Raw genomic sequence first — 21979 nt, 5'->3', positions numbered from 1 at the left:
ATGACTTCATCTCTCCTCATCATTGCTTTGGTTTGCGCACCTCAACTCCCGACTCTGTCACGGAAGAGCCTGTGAAACCAAGGATTGTGCCCTTTACAGCCAATATGACTTCATTCTTTAAATCTTCCCCTCCACTCACAGGTAGCAATGGGAAGGTCATACTTGCCAAACTGTTCTGGCCAAAACCTGACTTACCTTCCTCAGAAAAAGCACGAGCTCTGCAACTGAATTAATCCCAAAACTACCAGACATCATGAAAAATGAACACATTTTTACATCTCGCCAACACTCACAAACCAAAAAACAACCGCAGAAGAATAATACCTTTGAATAGCAGAAAAATTACACAAGTCATGTTTATGGGTTATAAAAGCCCTTTTATAAAGCCATTTTTAAACAAAACCAAAAAGTTTACAAAAGAAAATAAAAGATACAGAAGAATGAGTTGCTTAATATATTCCAAAAAGGAGAAAAATAAAAGAGGGGACACAATTCCAACATGCTGAACAATAAAGGGTTCTTTTTCCTTGTGGTTTTTTTTAATACAAAATACAAGCGAAGGATACACATACTTAAAACAGAGCTCAGGAGCAGGTATGCAGTCCTGGGAACCCTTTCAATAAAAGCAAAGCAGGGTTTTGTTATTTTTTTTTTTTCTTTCTTTGCAGGTACATACAGAGACTGGAATATGTAAAATTAATTAGCACAAAAGACCATCACACAATTCTACCAATGAATGTTGCATCTATAAATTCACGAACATGGTCAACAGTCATGTTCACTTCAACCCCTTAAAAAAAAAAAAAAGGTGTTGTTTTTATTTTAAATAAAGCATTAATGTTACATTCAGACTTAACTCCTAGTACCATGCGGTAGATCTCAGTATTGTCAAGGTATTGCAAGCGTAGCCAACCCTATCGGGCCCAGTGATGACAACCACATCTGCACACACACACCGACCACCGGCCAGCAGCACTGGACACTGTTTGCAGCTGCCCCCTTTTCTGTCTGCTCTCGAGATTAAAAAGAAATTAAAGGGGGCAGAGAGGGGAACTGCAAAGAGCCTGATTTTTAGAAAAGCTCAACAGGGGATTGCAAATACTCAAGACAAATATTCATTGCATACCATATAATGATGCCTTGCTGATAGCCAAAGGCCCAAGGCCCTACCTGGAGTCTCCTCCTCTACCTTCAAAGTGATTATTCAGGGTTTGCTGTGACACGATGTTCATGGTTAAACAAAAATTATGTAGCTCTTATATACAATTTTTTTGTAACAATTGCTTCTGCAGAAAAAAAAGTAAAACTCACTTCAGAACACAAAGGGAATAAGATGTCAGACACTCCCATGCGCGCACTCACACCCGCGCACTCACACACAAAATACTTCAGGGGCTTTTACACACATTATTCTGGCTTAAGCTGATTGAGTATTTCTCCATCCCACCCACTACCCCTCCCAAAATATATATATAAAAAACCCTTGCCCCAATATACAAAGCATATGCACAATGGTGTTTTGCAGTCACACTGAGCATGCTCAGACTGATGGACCCACTCGATTCACCGCGGCTGAAGGGGGCAGGCAGTCTAGAGAGTTGTTTCCAATAGTGGTTGATACACAGAGTCAGCACATGGTGAGAACTTGACTAGACTTTGAAATATTTGTGTTTTGTTTTTAATATAAAGAGTTCAATGAAAAGACATTCAAATGCCAGTCATCTACTGAAGTGGGAAGTCTAAAACAAGGATACTCTTGATTTGGGGAGGTCTCGAAAGGACACTGTCATCTTTCAGAGCTCTCACACTCCACATAGTACTTAAAAAAAAGTCATCTTGGACAGGAAGAACAGGATAGTTAGTTTTGCTTCCTAGTTTCATTACCAGAACTTGTATTTAAACCTCCCAAAACTGTAGGAAAATATTCAGAGTTCAGGGAAAATTTTCTATTTGATCATATACATATAGATTATATAATTTCCACATATAGATGTGACCCCCTCCCCCCCCCCCCCGCAAACTAACATATCCTATATGCCAGCAACTATTTTGTGACAGTGTCCCTTTAAATATCCATCTGCTTACATTTTCATATCCTGCCTCCCCCAACAGATGAACGTCCACTTCTCAAACATTAAACTCATGGATCAGTTTGTAGTTTTTAAGAACCATGTGTTCAACAATATGATCTGTTATAAAAATAAACACTTCACAAACAAATTACATAAAGCAAAGCACCAGTTTCTACAGCTCAAAAGCTTCCAGCATGTTACAGTTTACTTCCCTCCCTCCTTAACCTGGGTGCCTCAGTGTCTATTGTACCTTTGTGACCATCACCAGCAGAGGGGAGGGGGAAAAAAAAAAAAAAAAAGAAAAAAAAAGAAAAAGAGGAATTCAAGCACATCTTCTGCCACTGCCCTGGTAGTCCATCACCTGCAGATGTAGCCATGTGGTGGCACAGAGGCTGAGCATGCTCAGAACAGTTACCTGGCATTGGTGAGGTTCCCCTAGCAGAAGTCACCCAAGGCGTGCTGCTTCTCTCCCCACACACTTTTCTGCTTTGATGAAGTTAAAACAACAAAATTAAAAGCTTCTTGGCTGCCCCATTTCTAAGTCTTGCTCTCACCCACAATCCATTCTGAAACCCATTTAGCTTGGCATGTTTGGCATTCTCAGGCTCAAACTGAAGCAAATAATTTTTAGTACGAAATTGCAAATTTTTACTGATCAAGCCTTGTGGCCAGTTAAAGGCAATGCTATTCACATGTAACTGCGAAACTCAGTGTGATGGTGTGGATTCAGAAACAGAATGTATGAAAGGATATATAATGGAAGTTAGTTATGAACTACCGTTTTAAGAGTAAGACCAGGGCAGGGCACTAGATTAACTGAATTTTGGAATAAATCCATTTACCTCTCTGCAAAGGCTCCGAAACTACAGCTGTGTAACAGAAGACAATCTTTTCAAAGCCTTCTTCTGTGAATGAAACTTTCTGCTCCATGAAGAACTATTCATGCTCCTAAAGAAAGGCATTTTTACAGCTTTCCTTCAAGAAATCAGAATGCTTAATACAAATTAATTAAAAAGGACATTTAAAAATGTTGCCTGCTGCTACTGAAAAATGTTCTGTACTAAATAATTAAAAAAAAAAGTATTAACCTTCACAATTTTCTTCTACCTGTAAAAATGTAAACTGCTGTATTTCTAACAGAGTAACCAAAAGACCATTAGGGCTTAGTGTTTGCACAAATCAGCAAAACAGTAAGATATAGAAAAAGTTACAAAATCGCAGAAGTAGTACAGGATTTACATAGTGTTTGGGTTGTGACAAACTCAAAGATAAGTATCATGCAGCCTCTAACAGCCATGAGATGAACATATGAGAAAGCAGAACAGTTTGGTAGGATAAAGGGCCAAAATTGCCAGGCATAAAATAATCCAGTCCAAAACCTGAACTGAGAACAACAGAAACAGCCTTTAGTTAACTGTGTTAGAAAAAAACCCCCAAAAATATATTTTAAGTGGAACTTACAAAACAGACTCTTCAGAAAAAAAATCTGGTCTAGCGGGTAAAGAAACAGCTGTTTGACCAGATCAGCTAGAGGTATTCTACGTTTAAGTAATCCTTGTACATTTTAATACCAAAAAACCCCCAAGAACCCAATACACAAGAGTAACTTGAAACATAGTCTGGACTGAAGGGGAACAACTGTGTGGACCAGACATTCACAAAAGTGTATGTTAACCCCAAATTTAATCCAAATGTTTTTTAAAACTTGGCCATTTCTTTTCCCATATTACCCAAGAAACACTGGACTAGGAGTGGAGGGAATGCAAGAGACTCTGCTCTCCCAGAAATCTGGAAGGTAGGAAGAGGTGTGGGAGAGGAGAAGGGATTACATTGCTTAGTTTTCAAGACTGATACTTCACTCCAGCCTTAAGCTGTTCTGTAAAATTAAACCACTTAAAAAAAAAAAAGATTTACAATGGAAACACCGATCATCTTTATTGTAACGGCAACAGTAGTTTCATTATAGTAAAGAATGTTAGAGAACTTAAATTTTTATAAGCCAAGGTAAAGTAATTTATCAGCCTCAGTAAAATCCATGGCTATGAATCACACACGACAATCACTTGGCTGTTATATTAATATTCCGTTCCACATTTTAGGCTCCACACTGTGCTCAGCATCTTCAGGCTCCCTATGCCATTCAGCCAAGTGTCCTTCCTGGTCATATTAGTGTATCACATCTAAAAGCTCTCTAAAATCCAAACAAGATTAAAAATCTGGTAGCATGTGCACCAGAAATCCAACTAATTAGCTGCCTTATGTTACCTTCAAGAGGCTGGTTACAAAATGTGTAGTTCTGTGACAAAAAAAAAAAGATGCAAAGCTTGTCAGCTATAAGATAACTGTGAGCAACATACAGAAAGCACAAAGGGTTTAAGAAAAAAAAAAAGAAAGAAAAATGGCAGGTCCAGTTTTCAGTATTTCCACCAACAAACATGGCAGCAACTCTGTATTAGGGTTTGAAAAAACAAGGCTTGTGTACTTTAATTGAAGTTTAAAAAAAGGATATGGCTGCTTTGATAAAAACACATTAAAATGCCACCACACACATCTCAAGTGTCTTGCATTTAGAGGGACATCCTGCTTTTATTATAAAATGACAGCCCTGCTACACTGCTTCCAAACTCCACTTCCTCCCAGCTTCATCCTTTAATGCTGTTCCCTATTCAGCACTTCTTAGGCTTAGGGAGCAGAATGATGACCAACAGTTAGAAGCAGACATGTCGATGTAGGAGCAAAGCCTCCCACACTGTAGGGTGGAAGGATGAAGAAATGGAAGTGGTATCGTGGTGATGTTCACTATCAATGGAAGTCTGCTGTCCAACACTGTAGCTGGAGAGGCTGAGAGGTATGACTACATAGCCTTTCCAAGGACAGATGGAGGGAGAGAAGAGAAACACTTAAGCGTGACTCATGGGATCCGAGACTGACCAGAGCATTACAGGAATCCTTTGCTTCACATTTATAAAAGGGCATCCCTCGCCCCAAAAGCTGAAGAATTTAGGTTTATACTACCCATTAATTTTTTTCCTTGGAAAAACTTTAAAGACATTTTCCACAATACCAAATGGAAACCAGAGTTTTAAAAATTGTTTTCAATTTCTCTGCCCTATTCTGCCCATCTATAGCCAACCTTGGAAGAAATAAAATAGAGTTAATGGATGAGAGAAGCTTCTAGGTTGTATATCTAAATTTGTATAGAATGAACTGCAATTTGCCTAAAGCAGAATAGTGTTCTATCCAGCAAAGACAAAAGATCTCGCATCCTAATTGGAGGGTCTTTCCTAAATAAAAGACAGTGGACCATCTACAAGTCTCTTGATTGCTTTCCACAAAAAACGTGCCTGAATCCAAGAAACACAGGTTTCCTCCCCATGTTTCCTCTTCCTCAATTGGAATTCGTATCAACTACATTTTTTTCTGAGAGTGAACTTATATCAACAAAAGTCTGTTAAAGCATAGGTTCATTTTTTCCACATATTCAAATACAGAATAATAGTTTTAAAGAACTCTTACCAGCACTGGAAAATCTATTCTACTTAACGATTTGTAAGTATGGTTTCCACGTATCAGTCTCAAACCTTATTGCTTCACAACTGCAGTATCCCTTGAAAAAAATATATATTTAAATGGTCTGTTAATTTGTCTCAAATGGCTTTCAGATTTGGTGGGGGAGGGAGAACGGAATGGCCAACAGAGAACATCGACTTCAAAATATTACTGTATAAGGGTTTCCTTATTAAAAAAAGGATACACTGTATTAAACAGCTGAAAGTAAAGACAGCATTCAAAGCCCATGAGTCAAGCCACAGCCAAAACCGTGTTCTACCCCTAAGTATGTTTTCTTTTCCTTTTTCTTTTTTTTTCTTTTTTTTTTTTTAACAAAGATTTCCTCAACTGCCATTTAATCTTCACCAGAGGGTGCTTCATCTTCAGATCCCTCATCCCCTGACTTCTCTGGTGGAGGGCTGGCTGATTTTTTCTTTTCTGGGGGACTTTCAGGCTCTTCATCCTCTTCTTTGGGGGATGGGGTCTTTTCTTTTGTTGCCTTGGAAGCTGTGGGGCGGCCTGCCTTCCCTTTGCCTTTCACTGGACTGGGGGTCACTGAAAAAAGAAAGAACTTATAAAGGTTATGATCAGCAACAAAGACAAAGTCATGTGGCTTCATACAAACAGGATTTACAAGACACTTTGGTAGCAGGTTTCATTTCACTTTGACCATACCACACACATGGTGTTTTTTGCACTCCATATTAGTAAAGCTGAACTGAAAAGTTAGCTAACAAGATTTAAAAACTATTTAATTGCAAGTCCTAATTAATTACTGGGTATGACATCATAAGCTAACGTAGCTAGCCTCTTGTCAAACCAGTACATACGTCACTATCATGACTTTAGACTTCCTACAGAAATACATCAAATTTTCCTTTGGTTCAGATTTCTCCACCTTCCTCCACCCTGAAAACATCACGAAGTCCATGAGTCCCAAAGCAAGCCACAAATTTTATCACTTGGCTATGATACATAGGAAGTGCAGCTTCTCAATAGGGAATGTTTTGCAATCTATGCAGTTTTTGCCAACGAGGCATAGATATTAACTAAATCTCTTAAAGTAAGAATTAAAGCGACTTTATTATTTCATAGCCCTTCTTTAAATCATGGCACCTTACATGAATTAGCCCTTCAACGTTATATGTGAATGCCTACCAACCCCAAGACTTCTACTGAGTCTTCTGTAGTAGAAAAAGAAAATGCTATCCTCTAAAGCAAACTTTCTTTGCACGGACTCACCTGTAGCCTTTAGCCTGGGCTTCGGCATTTTCTTTTCTTTCCTCTCTGGCTTGGATTTCTTGGAGACCTTTTTATTTTTCTTTTTTGAACTGCCATAGTCACTATCATCATCATCTTCCATGAGGAAGTCTTCATCGCTTCCTGAATCTGCTGAAAGCACAAAGAAATTTAAGGTTTTGGAACAAAGGAAAGAAAGCAGAAGATACAGCTGAGAGATCTGCCAGTTAAAACCGTGGAGACTGGAAAGTAGGACTCTGCGACTTTATAAGCTTCCACCTATCTGCTGTGCTAAAGAAATTTGACATAGCAGAAGATTTTACATTGGTAAGGATAAAGTACCAGTATGATGAAACAGGCAAGTGTTTTGAGGTCATCAAAATATGCTCCATCTCCTTCATAAGTAACCCATCTCAAAATAAAGAGAATCTCTTGACAAAGAGAAGTTACATGATCTTTTCAGTGGTACTCATATTTCATTCTGAAATCATGTTTGCACTCAGTATTTCAGGAACTTGCTGCAGTTCATCGGCAGCTTAACCCATCTCTTCTTATGAAACAAACTGTCCTAGTTTGATCAATCAAGGATAAAGTACTTCATCTGAAAGTAGCATCAATGCCTCAATACCAATGGGATACAAAGCAGCAGCGAAAAGCATTAAGAACTTTACATTAATCCTTTAGGACTGCATAATGACATAAATCTTTGCTGCAAACTTCAAACAAAAATTCTAGATGTGAAAAACATAAGCTTGGTCTGTTGGACAGATACGCAGTAATAAGTAAGTTACCGAAAAGGCAAACTTACGTCTTCACTATCACAGTCAAAAAGCAAACCACGTTCCTTTTGCTGTCTCGACAGACCCATAAACTCATGTCTGGTACTATACCCATGTCACATTGATTTTAACTTTTTACAGTCCCATTTACTCACTCTCCTGGAACTGTGCCTCATCATCCTCTTGTTCTTCCTCCTCACTACCCACATCATCCATAAGCATCTCTCGTTGTTTAGAAGCTGCTTTGGATGCTGCCTGTCGCTGCTGACGCACATTTTTGTGGTCTTCTTTCTCATCCTCGCTGTCCTCTGCAGTAAAAGTCACCAAGTTATAATGAAGATACAGAATACAGACCACCTAACTGTCTTGAGGTAGCATGTGGGCAAGACAAAGGTCAAGTCATTCACGAGAAAGTTAATCAAAATGCTTGCTGAATAACTGAGCCCTGAGGAGAACATAGCCATGTTCAACCTAATAAGCATGTTTCTGTAATCACCCAACAATGATCCTGCACAGTATCTTTCACTGCAAAGACTAGCAACCCTTTTTTCTTTTTTTTTTTTTTACCTGCAGGCCTTTTCCTGGATTTGGAGGCTGCTCTCTTATTCTTTTCTGGTTTAGCCTTTTTTCCTTTTTTGCTTTTTTGTGAGCTCTCATAGTCACTGTCAGCTTTGCCATCATCTGCTCCTAAGTCATCATCTTCACTGCCAAAATCTTCATCTGGAAGGAAAAGGTACAAACATGAAATTTCTTGTATCATTCTGAAATATGGACAGGAACTACAGGGAAGAGATTAACACACATTATCTATCTGTGAAGATAAACTTTATAGCAGCATCATATTAAACAAAAAAATGTTATCCCAAACCAGGGCTGGAAGTAACAACAGTAGAGGCAGCGTCCAGCTTAAGATAAGTGTATTAAGAAAAGTGCATGCTTCTAAAGTCAGAACAATTTCTTTCCTATGTCAAATCCTATTCCTGTAACTCTTACAAACTGGTCTTTATTTTGAACATACACTATCGGTACAATGTATTTAGTTACCTGCCGAGTGTGAATCGTCTTTCTTAGTCTTCACATCTTTTTCTTCTGAATCCTCACTGAAAATGAGAGAAAAACAGGGTTTGACTGCTGTTTTACTTTGATTTCAGTCACTGCGGTATGGAAAATACCAATTTTCAGAGAGCAAACAGATCTCTAGGCTGGGAATATGCACTTTTCCTGGATATTACCAAGTTATACTTCAGGATTACAGAGCTGCATATGTAGTTATCATGGTTGGAAAGATAATATCTGAATCACATACAAACCTACAGAGTCCAGTGAACCAACCAGGAAATAGGTTGAGATGAACCACACACTTCACTCTGAAACCTACCAATAATCCAGCTGTCTTCCATTTTACAGTTAGAATTTTGAAGTTTTATATGCTAATGCATGTCTGAGTCTATAAATGGAACAAAGTTTTTTTCTGAATATATTTATAGTCATCACTTGTCTTTATGTCATTTTCTTCTTTGGACTCCTTCATTCTGTGTACATTGCTGTATAGCACTTAACTAGCAGGTATCTGGTCTACAATCTCTCAAATGATCTGATCTCTGATAGTTTCACTGCTCCCTTCTAGTGGTTTCAATCCTCATCAGAGGGTATCCCCATCAAGCCAGTACTAATGTTCTGCTCTCATCCAAACCCCCATCATTAGTCATCACCACTGTCCAGAGAGAGTTTTCCTTCCAGCATGTAAGAACATGCACTCCAATCAGAAAGTAAACAAGTGTTTTAAAGAGTAATGGTGAATACTCTGTCAAGGGCCACCGATATACAGCATGCTTCAGGAATGGCTGCACTGCAGAGTTTACCAAGATCAAGAAATACAATAGATCAAACCATTGCTACTTTCAAATTTGGCAGTTGGAGCCGACACACAACATTTCTCAAGAACTCTAATAGTTTAGATCACTTGTCACATTACAGCCCCTCAGGCCTGTATGTTTTCAGTCTTGTACAGACAACTGGATTTCAATCACTTAAATACGTAAGTTTGGTTTACATGCAAGCCTTCTGCAATGTTTGTGACACACATGGAAATGCTCTTACATACTGAAAAATCCCCAAAGCTAATGGGACATCAAGGTCAACCATTTAGTTGCTTTGGGAGCTGCCTAGCCCAATTTCTTTATATGTTACACCCATTAAATATTTGACTTGAGGTGTTAAGAGGCATTTGTAGGGCTGAAAATAGTCTCTCCCCCTCAGTTCACAATAGCAGGTGGACCACGCAAATGCTCCCATGTCTACATTCACCTTTCAACTTATAAAACAGGAGCATGATGTGGAAGCCTCTTAAGCACACCTACTGGTAAGTTACCTATATTCCAGCAAACAGAGCAACAGAACAAAGAGATACCTTGGGCTTACAGAATAAGAACCAGCTGGCAGAACCTCCATGCCTGAAGTTGATGCCTGTCATGAAAGTAGTCATTTGACCTAATAGGTCTTAAGGCAATCATTTACTGACCATAGTTATTGTAAAAAGGAAGATACCTTCACTCTACAGGAAGGACTTTCATTATTCAGTAAGGCATCCCTTAGAACTGAGTCCTTTCCCACTGCTGCAGCAACTCAGTTATTAAACCAAGTTGCTTTGTTTATGAATTAGACAAAACTGGAAATGACAAAGAACGATATAACTAACAAATGGCCCCTCCTCCTAACTGCCATTGTACCATCCCATTTAATCTTTAACCACAGGAATGCTCTGAGCATACCAAAAAACCATGGAAAATGAAATGCATCTTGCCATTAACTTACCTGGGTAATTGTACTAGTTGCCAATTTTTCTAACTTGGATCGTATTCCTTCCCATTCCAACTCTCTAGCTCTGGAAAGCTATTTTAATGATGAAGTACTAGTGACAAGTACTTTACACATGATTTCTCTGTCTACTCGGGTAAGAAAGAACCACCTCAATGTCCAAGCTTGTTATGCAAGCTCTGTGATTGAAAGCTCTGTATCTTACACTGCAGGCCTTGAATTCTACTTAAAATCACTCTTCTTAGAAGATACTGCTCCCCACATACAGGACAAGTTTTGGAGACAATGTTCGTAACAGACTGGTGTGGTTTAACCCCAGCCAGCAACTAAGCACCGCGCAGCTGCTTACTCACTCGCCCCCCGTGTGATGGGGGAGAGAATCGGAAGAGTAAAAGTGAAAAAACTCGTGGGCTGAGATAAAGACAGTTTAATAGGTAAAGCAAAAGTCGTGCACGCAAGCAAAGCAAAAACAAGGAATTCATTCACCACTCCCCATCGGCATCAGTGTTCAGCCAGCTCCAGGAAAGCAGGGCTCCATCACATGTAACAGTTGCTTAGGAAGACAAACCCTATCACTCCGAACATCCCCCCCTTCCTTCTTCCCCCAGCTTTATATGCTGAGCATGACGTCATATGGTCTGGAATATCCCTTTGGTTAGTTGGGGTCAGCTGTTCCAGCTGTGTCCCCTCCCAACCTCTTGCACACCCCCAGCCTCCTCACTGGTGGGCTGGTGTGAGAAGCAGAAAAGGCATTGTCTCTGTATATGGACTGCTCAGCAGCAACAAAAAACATCCCTGTTTTATCAACACTTTTCAGCACAAATCCAAAACTTAGCCCCATACCGGCTACTATGAAGAAAATTATCCCAGCAAAACCAGCACATAGATGAAGTGCTTCTTTTACCTGTCCTCCTGAGAATTCTTCCCAGATCGCCTCTTATTTTTAGCCTCCCGGGGAGACGAACGGATTTTCTTGGATGGGGGACCTGAATCTCTTCCATAATCTTCATCTGGACGGGACAGTACAAAATGGTTTTGAATCAAACTCCTAGTTCCCAGCAAACTGACTTCCTCAGCTATAACTTAAACTGACCATTTCATGCACATCAAAAAGAAGCCCTTCAAAAAAAAAAAAAAAGTCACAAAGCTTCAAACAAAACTTTACAGAAGCAAAGTCCTGTCTTAAACTAGTGATTTACCTTTTCTTCTGCCAACACCACAATAAAAATGCCGCATACAATCAAGTCTGACACAGGACTACTAGGAAACATACAAAAAGCCTCACAAGAGGACACAGCATCTCATTTTACAGCTAGTCAGAAACAGAGTTTTTATGTAAACCTGTTAAAAATTAACATCCATACATACTTCTACACACTTTTAAGAGCATTTTATTTACTGTCCTATGATGGGGGAAAGTATGTCGTTATATAGTAGTTTATAGTGCAACTTTTTACAGCTATTACACAATACCTTATAGAATACGAGTAACAGGACTGCAACTAAGAACTATGCATATTTGTTTCCATTAATTATCAGTGGAAACAGTAGCAGTATGTCTGTTTTTTAAGAACACAATATATATATTCCATATGGCTTCCAGCACTATTTCGTTAATTCACACAGAACCTAAAGATTTATTTTTTTTTTAGATGCAATTCACAAAAATGCCTGACATTATGGGATTAACGCTAGTCCACTAAAATAAATTGAAAACATATTTTACTGTAGAAAAAAGTGGCATCAGGGAGATTCTGCCACAGACCATAACATAGGCCAAGGAAGAAGACAGTTGCTGCCAACAGCCTCAAGGCACTACAACAATACAAGCATTAAATAATAAGATTTCTATCACCATTGTTTGTTTAATACAAAACATATGAGAATCATTATATTTTCAAATACTTATTAACAGTTCAGAGACTGTGAAGAGCAGAAACTCCTTAGCATTTAAGTTAAAGATGTGACAAGAAGCAAAAGAATTAATATGCAAAGCAATAAACTGCTCTAGCCCAATAATATTATACTGTTAAGAAAAAAGTAATTTACCAGCATCATCTGATTCCTGAAACTGGGAGTAATCGACGACCTTCCTGTTCCTGTTAAAAAGCAGGGGGGTGAAAAAAAAAAATTAGCAATTCATAATCTCAGAGATACAAAAGCTTTCTTCAAGTAACAATAAAGTGCCATATCCTTGCTTCCAGTGCAAGATTTGTAGCCCAAAAACATCCCAAGAACACTCTCATAAATAAGCCACCTACACCTTTCAAGTCAGAAATGAACACACAGTGTATTCTAGCATTTTCCTAAGGAGCTATTATAATAGACTGGATTATATTCTCAGAATTTGAAAGTGCTTTTTGCTAAGTAGCACACTCTGATGGCTCCTGACTGCAGTGAGGAAGAGCCATCTTATCCTATGCTACGTGGTTCTTTCATTATTAAAACTACGTATCTATCAATATATATCATGATACTAGTGAAAGCACTATTTGAAAGCAATGTCTGCACCTCAAGATTAAAGACGCATTTAAAGAACGCATCAGCCTGAACTTTAAGCCAGAGCCCCCCCCACACCCCGTCTCAAAGCTGTGATATTTAAGACTAGGATTCCAGGTATAAAACAAGTACACAAATATTATCATGAATTAGATAAACATTTCCTAACTGTTCTTTTTTGAATTTCTGTTTCTCACAGCTTAATATAATCATGCTTGCTCTCATACCTTCCTTTCAAGATGTTTGCTTTCCTATGTGATCCCTGTTTCTAAAGCATTTTAAGTTTTCTCCAGGGGCTTCTAGGAGCTTTCTCAATTAGTTACTTTGATGCTCTAACAAGATGTAAGAGAGCTGTTACAACACTTAACTGTATCACTAGGCACAACAATGAAAGAACATACGCATTTCACCCAACCTATGTTTTTGGACAGCTAATGAGCATGGACCCATACTTTATTTATCTCATCAGCACCTTCTCTGCTCTCTAACCTAACTGAAAGTAGCACGAGGTATCATTAACAGTGCAAATGCAATGGCCAATTCTAGACAAAATTAGTTAACTACACAAGCAGCTATTACTGAAACCAATGCCTCACTTGCCAACAAAATTAGATGCGTTTCTCTGACTTACCAAAACCTAAAAAACAAAATCTAAGTAACTGTTGGCCATTTTCTCAGCACCTGTCCCAACTACTTTATTGACAAGACATAACTGCCCTGTAATACAGCTACTCAAGGGAACCAATACAGCTACGTAATTGATTTATATTTGAGTTCTAGCTGATAATGCCTCAGTCAGACTCCAAACATCTACCTCTTATGGCTGACATACAACGGGAAGATGAGGCACAGCTGAAAAAGGCACTAGAGATTCAGGCAGCCCTCCACACACTTTTTACAATCTCTTTGACCCAAAGCCAATGAGGAACTTGATTTTGCAGTAATCATCACATGAGCTCACTGCTACAACTAGAAAAGTCAGGCAGGTGATAGATTAAGTGACCTACCCAGCATCACAGACTCGAGGACTGCTGCAAAGAGAAGCCAACACAAGCTCCATCCAGCAGATGAACCACAATGCACTGCAGAGCATGACTGCTGAATTTCACATTCAGTTCCCATAACTAAACTGCACTTTGAGATTAACATTGTGCACTGCTAATAAGGCTGATACCCCAAAAGTCACTGTTGTGTTCTGGCTTTTGATACATTTGAAGTCAATTATAAGTCACCCTCCTGTACAAGTACCCCTATATTCATGGCTTACAGCAGCAGCCTTCAAAAGACGAAGGAGCATAATTATTTTATTTCAACCCTACACCAAGCCTCTTAAAAAAAAAACTCCCCCCAAACCTCCCAACCCCTCAACAACAAAAAAAAAAAAAAACCAAAAAACCAAAAAAACAAAAGGAAGGCAAGACCAGTCATTAGATTTCTACAGGTTGGATCCCATCCAAGCTTCAGAGTATGCATGAGTGGAACAAAGTACAACAGCAATGCGCTAGAGTGCTGCTCACTCACTCACAGTCCGAATATGGTAAAATACCAATTTAGAAATACAACTATTGGCACGCCTTGTTATGGTGTACCATCCAGGGACTCAAATTCTTGTTGCAACAGGTAGTCTTCCTGAAGATTGCCTCCTGACCCATCTCATGTGAAAACACTGATTTTATTCTGGTAAGTATACAAAGGACAATAAAGTTACTAAATAAGATGTTTGATGTGGTACAAGTATCAGGTATTAGTTTTTTTCCTCTAAAAGTGTAAACGGGGCGGGGGGGGGGGGGGGAATAGTATTGCCACATATTCTGTTCTAGCAGTTTTGTAAAACAATGGTTTCTGACATCACTTATCTAACAAACAAGATGGAAATTGCAATATTGCCGCCTTGTAGTAAAGTGGTCATACACAGCTTCATCTTATTTCAGTCAGAGACCCATATTAAATCAGGTACTGAAAATGTAACACAGTCAGATAAAACATTAATGAAAAACATTGTCCCTATGGAAAACAACCTTCTTTCTAAGCACTGTACCCTCTGTTTTCAGCTAGAAAGCAAATCCTGCTGGGCTCTCACTACCTGGTGAACAGGAGTAGTGATACTTGTATCGAAAAAAAATAATCACTATGGCAGAAGAAAACAAAAGAGAAGGCTGTTTGGCTTGCTGTATCTTATTTTGCAGGGCAAGGAGAAAGGTGGAGGAAAGAAGGAATATTTACACTGGTATTACTGAAGATAGAAACTTGCAAGTCTTCCCAACAAAACCAGAGAAGCTCACAAGGGCAGAAACATCAAACAAACTGCTCTTGCATCTGCCTTCTCCTCACTCCATACTCATCGTTCACCCCATTTAGATCAACTTCTGTTTTTTCTTTAGAACTGTCAACAGCACTTATGTGCAATGCTTAATAATTACAAGTCTGCAAAGAGAGACTGCACCTTTTATTACACCAAGGTGATAAAAACACAGTAGATAAGCTACCTGGAGTTAAAAGCCTGAAAAAAAAAAGAAATTGCTGGTTTTGTCAATGAAGAGTATCTCTTTGCCACCAGCAACCATCTAGAAGATGTTAAGGCAAGCAACCAGACATAAAAATAAACAATTTGTTAAGTTCAGTTAGACTGAGCATAAAAAGACAGTCTAGTAGACATCTGGGATGGATATTGTTCAATCTGGTTTAAAATATGCACTGAAATTTTAAGATAACTTACTTACTAATTCAGCTTAACAATTAAAATGTGCATGTGAGAAGGAACTGGGGGAGGAAAGGTATAGAGAGAGGTCCCAATAGCACAAGTTTTTAGTAACAGCTGTCAGTCCAATATTTTTGGAATAGAGTAACTCACCAACACATTATGTAGGAAGCACCTACTTAGCAAAGTAATAGTCAAGTAATCTAGTAAGAACTCAGAAATGCACAGTAATTCGTACAACCCATACTCAATGCCTACCAAACTGAAATTTTGAAATGATGAAAAGCAATACTAACATTTAAAAGGATCACTAAATGCCTATACAACTGAATAAGAACTGTATGGTAATACCCTATCTTCAGCTAGTGAGGTCCCTAAATCCTCAGTCTTTGCAAGTCAACACGTCAGAATGCAACCTAACGACCAGTTAGAAAGTTTCTGGTTTTTTTAGAAGGGAATACCGAGATCCCCAGATATTTCCACAGGCATTAAAACCCACAGATAGTCTAAGTTTAAAAAAAAATTACATATACTCCTGAAAAGCAGTGCTAGAAGGAATCTTCAAAAAGCTAGTAACTGATCTCATCACGCACTGAAGAGGAACATTTAGGTTAAATGATTATCAGCAGAAGTAAAAACCTATCCTCTTATACAATACTGCAAGTAAAATGCATGACAGGTTAAATGGTAACTGAGGGTTTTTTTTGTTTGGGGTTTTCTTGTTTGGTTGGTTTTTTTGTGTTGTTTTTTTTTTTTTTAAACTACAGCATTTAACCAATATAACCATCAAACTAAGCATTTGTGAAAAAAAGTTACGGAACTTCCTTCACTGTAAAGGCCTGTTGCAGGTCTGGCACAGAGCGGTCAGTTTCACTTTCTGGTTCTCATTCCAGTTGGTAAAGGTGTCTCACTGAGGTCAACATATTATCAATAAATAGTGCCATTAAAAGCACCCCTCTGGTGCCTTTTTTATATAGAGATAAGCAAAAAGATAGATAGGAAATGTTTCTTATAGGTATTTTCAAAGTTGTGCTAAACAAATACGCAGTGCTAGATTTAGGCCTTAAATGAACATTCACTTACAATTATGCATCAGAAGTTGAAACATTGAAGCCTAGTGACAGTTATGTACCTAAAACACGTCACTATGGTGTTAGTCTATTCAAAAATTGGCACAACTGTACTCAGACAAGACTCACCGACTAGAGGTTCCCAATTACAGAGGTCATTGTTTGGGTCTGGACTTGGTGTAACTCCAAACGTCTGTAAGACTAGGCACTGCTCATGGTATCTGCAGAATTTTTAGGGATACACATGACTTGAAACTCCGTAAAACAATTAAATGATTTATGCAGCAACAGTTTTAGCAGTCTTGTGCCCATCCTCCATTTGAACCTAACTACAATCGAGAAGAATTTAAAATATAATATAGAAATGCTCTGATGCAGATCCAGGGACAAAAAAACCAAAACAAAACACAAGCAAAACCAAACAAACCCCAAAACACACACACACACACACACACACAAATCAATTCTGCAACCCGTGTTGTTCCTGGTATTTTGCTTTTTATTGTGTTCCTACCTTGCTCTCTGTTTCCCTTTAGACTGACAGTTTTCAGAGCAAGGATCGTATCTTTTTACTTATCTGGAAAGTGTCTATAGCTTATCTCTGGACACTACCACACGTTATTACTCAAGTTAAATGCCAATCCCCAAGGAAGTGTTGCTTTTCTGCAACCCCATGGAAGTTTTCCAGAATCACAATATTTATACTTTACATTGTCCAGGTACAACACTGGCAACAAGACAAGTTACATTTAATAGATAAATCTATTTTTTCCTGCAAGTAAAATCTCGAAGGACCACCCTTCCACTGTAGTGCCAATGCAAGACTGGGATTCAAGAGTTACTAATAAAGAAAAATTAAGTACCTAAAGCCTTGAAGCACTGAGATAGAGCAATTCATAACTGGCTTTAATCTTAAAATGAACAAACGAAAAACCCCTATGATTTCCATACTTGCCCACACTGTTTCATTTTGCAATGCCTGCAGGAGAGGAGTACCAGCAAGTGAAAGTGACCAGCAAGGAAAAGCAGAAGCAAGCTCCATCAAATTTAAAGTAAAAATTCTTACTTAAAACGTATTAATTGATGCTCTATATAAAAACAGTGACTCAGAATGTTTTATTTAATTTGTATTCAAGGACAGGGATATAATAACGTAGCCGCCAGCTCCAAATGCTCTTTTTGCAGTACTACAGAAGAGTTAGCCACAAGATGCAGAGGTTCAATAACTGTAGGTTCCTTTACTTCTTGCCATTTCCTAACAACAGTGCAGATACCAACGTTATCCACCCGGAAGTTTAATTGTGTAGAAAGTACTTGGCTCTAAGTGCCAGGCACATGAAGCCTGTAAATACCAGGACTTTATTACTACTTCTTAACAATTAGAAAAAACTGACTTCAACAGCCAGACTCAGTCTTAAGGCAGTCTGCTACCAACAAGTGGAGTAGAAACTGGGGATATACGTTGGATTTTATTAAGTTCATTGTTTTAGCTGCGCATATATATATTCACAACAAACTAGCAGACATCATAACTCAATGCAAAGACCACTGAACAGAGGAAAACTTTTCCAACACTAAATCTTATTCTGATGAGGAACCTTTCACCAGGCTTCCATATTGCCAACAATTAGCTAAGATATCCAGAAAAAAAAAATTATACAATTTTAAAGTTTTGAATTTAAATCTGTTAGGAGAGTTCTCCAGTTACTACCTAGTAGAGCAACATAATGTACTTGCCACTGAATATTTATATTTTTTTCCCCTGAAAGGGCTGCTCAATACAGCTAGATAGCAGAATGCTATCCTGACAGATCCCAAAAGGTTTTCTGCTACTCACAGCCTGCTGGACTTTGGCACTTAATTTTCCTGTAGACCAGTGCCTGTCAACTGAGGGTAAGACAAGTCAGACCTTTCACAACACTGCAGGATCGTACAGATTTATTTTTTTTTAAATAATTATTTTTTTTTAGAAATGGTTGCTTATAAAGTTACTTAATACCAGAAACCTTAGAAGCTATAGCTATACTTTTAAAGATACAATACTTTCCTTACCTGTAGCAAGACTCCAGTGCTGGCAAGTAAATCACCAGCAGAACATACACCGAAGTGTCACCCTGAGCAGCAAAGTCACTGTATTTCAGAACACAGGCACTGTCATTCAAGATCAGACCACTAGTGCATCTAGTCCAACATTCTGCCTTGCAAAAAGCCAAAGCCTGATGCTTCAGAGCAGGGTATATCCAGTCCTATTAATCCACCTTTTGGACCTGAGACAATTCCCTAGGACTGGAACTCTGAGCTTTATTTACCCTTACCTTTGCATGCAGGACTACACTATTGGTTTAAAAAAAAAAAGCCACGAAAAACAACTGTTTCACTCATCCCTGTGCCAAACTTCCCTACTTAGCGAAGTAGTCCTAGTTTCCGTTTACTTTTTAAACTCTCACATATTAGAGATATTACTTAAAAACAAAGGCTATCACCTATAAATGTATGTATGTAAGTTTTATAGCCGCAATTCATTTCATACTTATTATTCCAAAAGATCCAGAATACCTAGGATCCACAGCCTAGATCAGGCTTACTGGGAATAAAAGTACAACCAGTTACTTAAAGTATCTTGAGAATGGAAAAAGGTCAGAGCGTTCGAAGAATACCTTAAGAAACCTCTTACCTTTTCTAGAAAGACAATTTAAATTGCAAGTTCACTCTCCGAGTACTTTCCAGAGAAAAGCAAAAAAGAATACACTCCTCCCCCCTCAGTAAACTTCCAGATACGTGGCAAGCTCTCCATGCCATAGATTTTCAAAGTTATCACGATTCAACAATGTAGTTAAGATCCCCCTGCAACTGCAGGTCCAACGCTGTCTAACTAAAGACACAAACACCACAACCCACCTCATGATTAATGCTGGGGAGAATACAGCCCGTTTAGCTAAATGGCTCACGGTTTCCTCCTCCCCACGACCTAAAAATCAGTCCCCCCCAGGGGTTGGGGGGAGGAAGGGGGGAAACACCAGTAGGAAACCGACCCGGGGAGAGCAGTTAGCTACCAGGAGAGAGGAAAAGGGCGTGTGTTCAATGCTGTTCCCACCAGAGGGGGCGGCTCCTCCGAACTCCTCCCCTAAACGTGGTTTAACTTGTATGCACAGCCCCTCTCCTCCAGACCCTCGCTGGTCACGGCGGATTGCATGCGTGTCCCCTCCCCCAACCAGCGTGGTCTGCTCGGCTTCCCCCCCCCCCCCCCCCCCCCCCCGGCCTAGAAGGGGGTGCAGGGGGCTGCGACAGAGGCCTGCTGGCGAACACCGCCTCTCGCCCGCCCGTTCTGCGGGAAGTGGGTCACGGTGGATGGCAAAGATTCACTTTTCCCGTTACAAAATGGGGGAGGCCGTACGCAGCCTTTCTCAAGGCCTCCTCCTTTGCACCCCCCCACCCCACCCCGTAACGCGCTGCCGCCTCCCCCTACCCCCCCCCCCCCCCCCCCCAGCAAAGCCCGGGGCGATGCACATCATCCTGCACCAGGCCAGCAACCAGGCGCGTTGCAAATAATAATAATATTTATAAAAAGTTGCAAGAAAAAAAAAAAAGGGGGGTGGGGGTGGGGGGAAGGTAGGAAATACAGGAGCAAACGGCCCGTGCTGCATCCGCGCGGCCTCCCTGCCCCCACGTTCTCCTCCCCACGGCCACGCAGCCGCCCCTCGCCCCGCGGGAGCCCGGCCGCACGCCTGCCCTCCAGCCAACGTGCACCGTCCTCCGCGGCTCGACCGGGGCCCGGCCTTCCTCGCCTCGGGCTGCCCCGTTCTTCCTCCCCCCCCACCCCCCATGGGGCAACGGCCTACGGTGAGGCCTTTGCGGGAGGGCCTACACCGCCGGCCCGCCGCCGCCGGGGGCCGGGCCCGGGAGGAGAAGGAGGAGGAGGAGGAGGAGGAGGGAGAGGAGAGGGAGGGAGGGTGAGAGGGAGGGAGGCAGCGCTGGCGCCGCGGGTGGGAGGAGAGGCGGGAGCGGGGCCTCCGCGCTCCGCCAAGGACTCACCTGACAGGCCTGGACATTTTCCCCGGCGGTTCGGGCCCGGCGCGGGGGACGTCGCCCAGCGCTGAGGGGAAGGAGGGGGAAAAAAAAAAACCCAACCAAAAAACCCCCAAACCCCAAAAAACCCCAACAACAACAACGGGGGAGAAAAATAAAACAACCCCCACCCCCCCAAAAATAAAACCAAAAAACAAACGGGGGCCTGGTGCGGGCTCGGCGTCGCCCGTCCCCTCCCCGGAGCGAGCGGGAGCCCTGGGCCCAGCGCCTCAGGCCGCGCCTCCGGAGCCGCCTCTTCCCCCTCAGGCGCTGCCCGCCGCCGGCCCGCGCCCCACGCCGCGGGAGACGCCCGCTACCTCTAGCGTGGAGCTGCGTGGGCCGCGCGGCCCCCCCCCCCCCACCGCCCCCGGTCACCGCTCCTCCGCCGCCGCGGTCGCCGGCGCTCGCCGATCCCCCCCGCAAAATGGTCGCGTTCGCACCGCCGAGAGGATGCGAGCGAGGGGGGGGGGGGGGGTGGGGGGGGAGGGAGAGGGCGGTGCAGCCTACCCCGCTGGCACCACCTCCTCCCCGGCTCATTGGCCGCGGCGGGCGGATGGCCGCGCGCCATTGGTTAGTTCGAACCATCACGGCGGGCAGACCCTGCCCACTCTCCGCCGCGGGGAGGGGAGGGGGGCGAGGACGCCCCACACGGCTCAAGCTGCTGTGAACGGCAGAGCGGGCCGCCGCGCTGCCGGCAGATTCGCCACCGCGCCGCCGCCGCCCCCGCACCGCCGCCCCGGCCCGGCCCGCCCCACCGTGCCCACGCCGCCGCCATCCGCCGCCGGTACCCGGCCCCGTATTTCCACCCACCCCCCCCCAGCGGCTGCACGGCGGTGGGCCGGCGGGTATGGGAGGGGTGGTGGTGTGGGGGGGTGTCTGGGGACCCGACCCGCAGATTCGCCGCGCTGGGGCCTGGCGTGGTTTTGGAGGGAAAACGCGGGGAAGCGCCGCGCCGCCTCGTCAGCGGCCCCGGCGGCCGTTCGAGGGTCCCGCAACGGGTTTCCCCTGCACCCACCCCCCGGCAGCGCCGCTTCCCTACCGGCGTCCCCGCCGCAGAGGGCCCACGGGGCCCTGGCAGCCCGCCGGCCTCCCCTCAGGACCTCGCCCCTTCCCCCCCCCCCCCCCCCCCCTCACGCCACGGCCGCGGAGCCTTCCTCCCCTAAGGACCCGCCGGCCTGAGGTGGCTGCTCC

General features: G+C 42.0%; 1 protein-coding gene across 5 annotated transcripts; it reads right to left on the bottom strand.

The window, feature by feature from the left end:
• Positions 1-1292: 1292 nt before the first annotated feature.
• Positions 1293-21157, bottom strand: NUCKS1 (nuclear casein kinase and cyclin dependent kinase substrate 1). Of its 5 annotated transcripts, none has more exons than XR_007509954.1 (9): positions 20756-21157; positions 12506-12555; positions 11361-11466; positions 8684-8739; positions 8207-8359; positions 7795-7947; positions 6864-7013; positions 2915-6176; positions 1293-2558 (listed from the first exon to the last, which is right to left on the bottom strand). XR_007509954.1 is itself a non-coding variant. In XM_049832270.1 (8 exons), exons 1-8 carry the CDS (start codon positions 20770-20772, stop codon positions 5977-5979), a joined length of 885 nt encoding a protein of 294 aa, XP_049688227.1. In that variant the 5' UTR covers positions 20773-21157; the 3' UTR covers positions 1293-5976. The 5 variants fall into 5 exon arrangements, 2 of the variants coding, with proteins under 2 accessions (XP_049688227.1, XP_049688228.1); XR_007509953.1 differs by having other exon boundaries at positions 1293-2555; XR_007509952.1 differs by having other exon boundaries at positions 1293-3020; positions 5589-6176.
• Positions 21158-21979: the final 822 nt, after the last annotated feature.

The sequence above is a fragment of the Accipiter gentilis genome, chromosome 29 (genome assembly GCF_929443795.1).
Source record: "Accipiter gentilis chromosome 29, bAccGen1.1, whole genome shotgun sequence".
Lineage (NCBI taxonomy): Eukaryota > Metazoa > Chordata > Aves > Accipitriformes > Accipitridae > Astur > Astur gentilis.
Note: the sequence above shows the minus strand (reverse complement) of the source record. Positions and strands in the feature narration are given on the sequence as shown.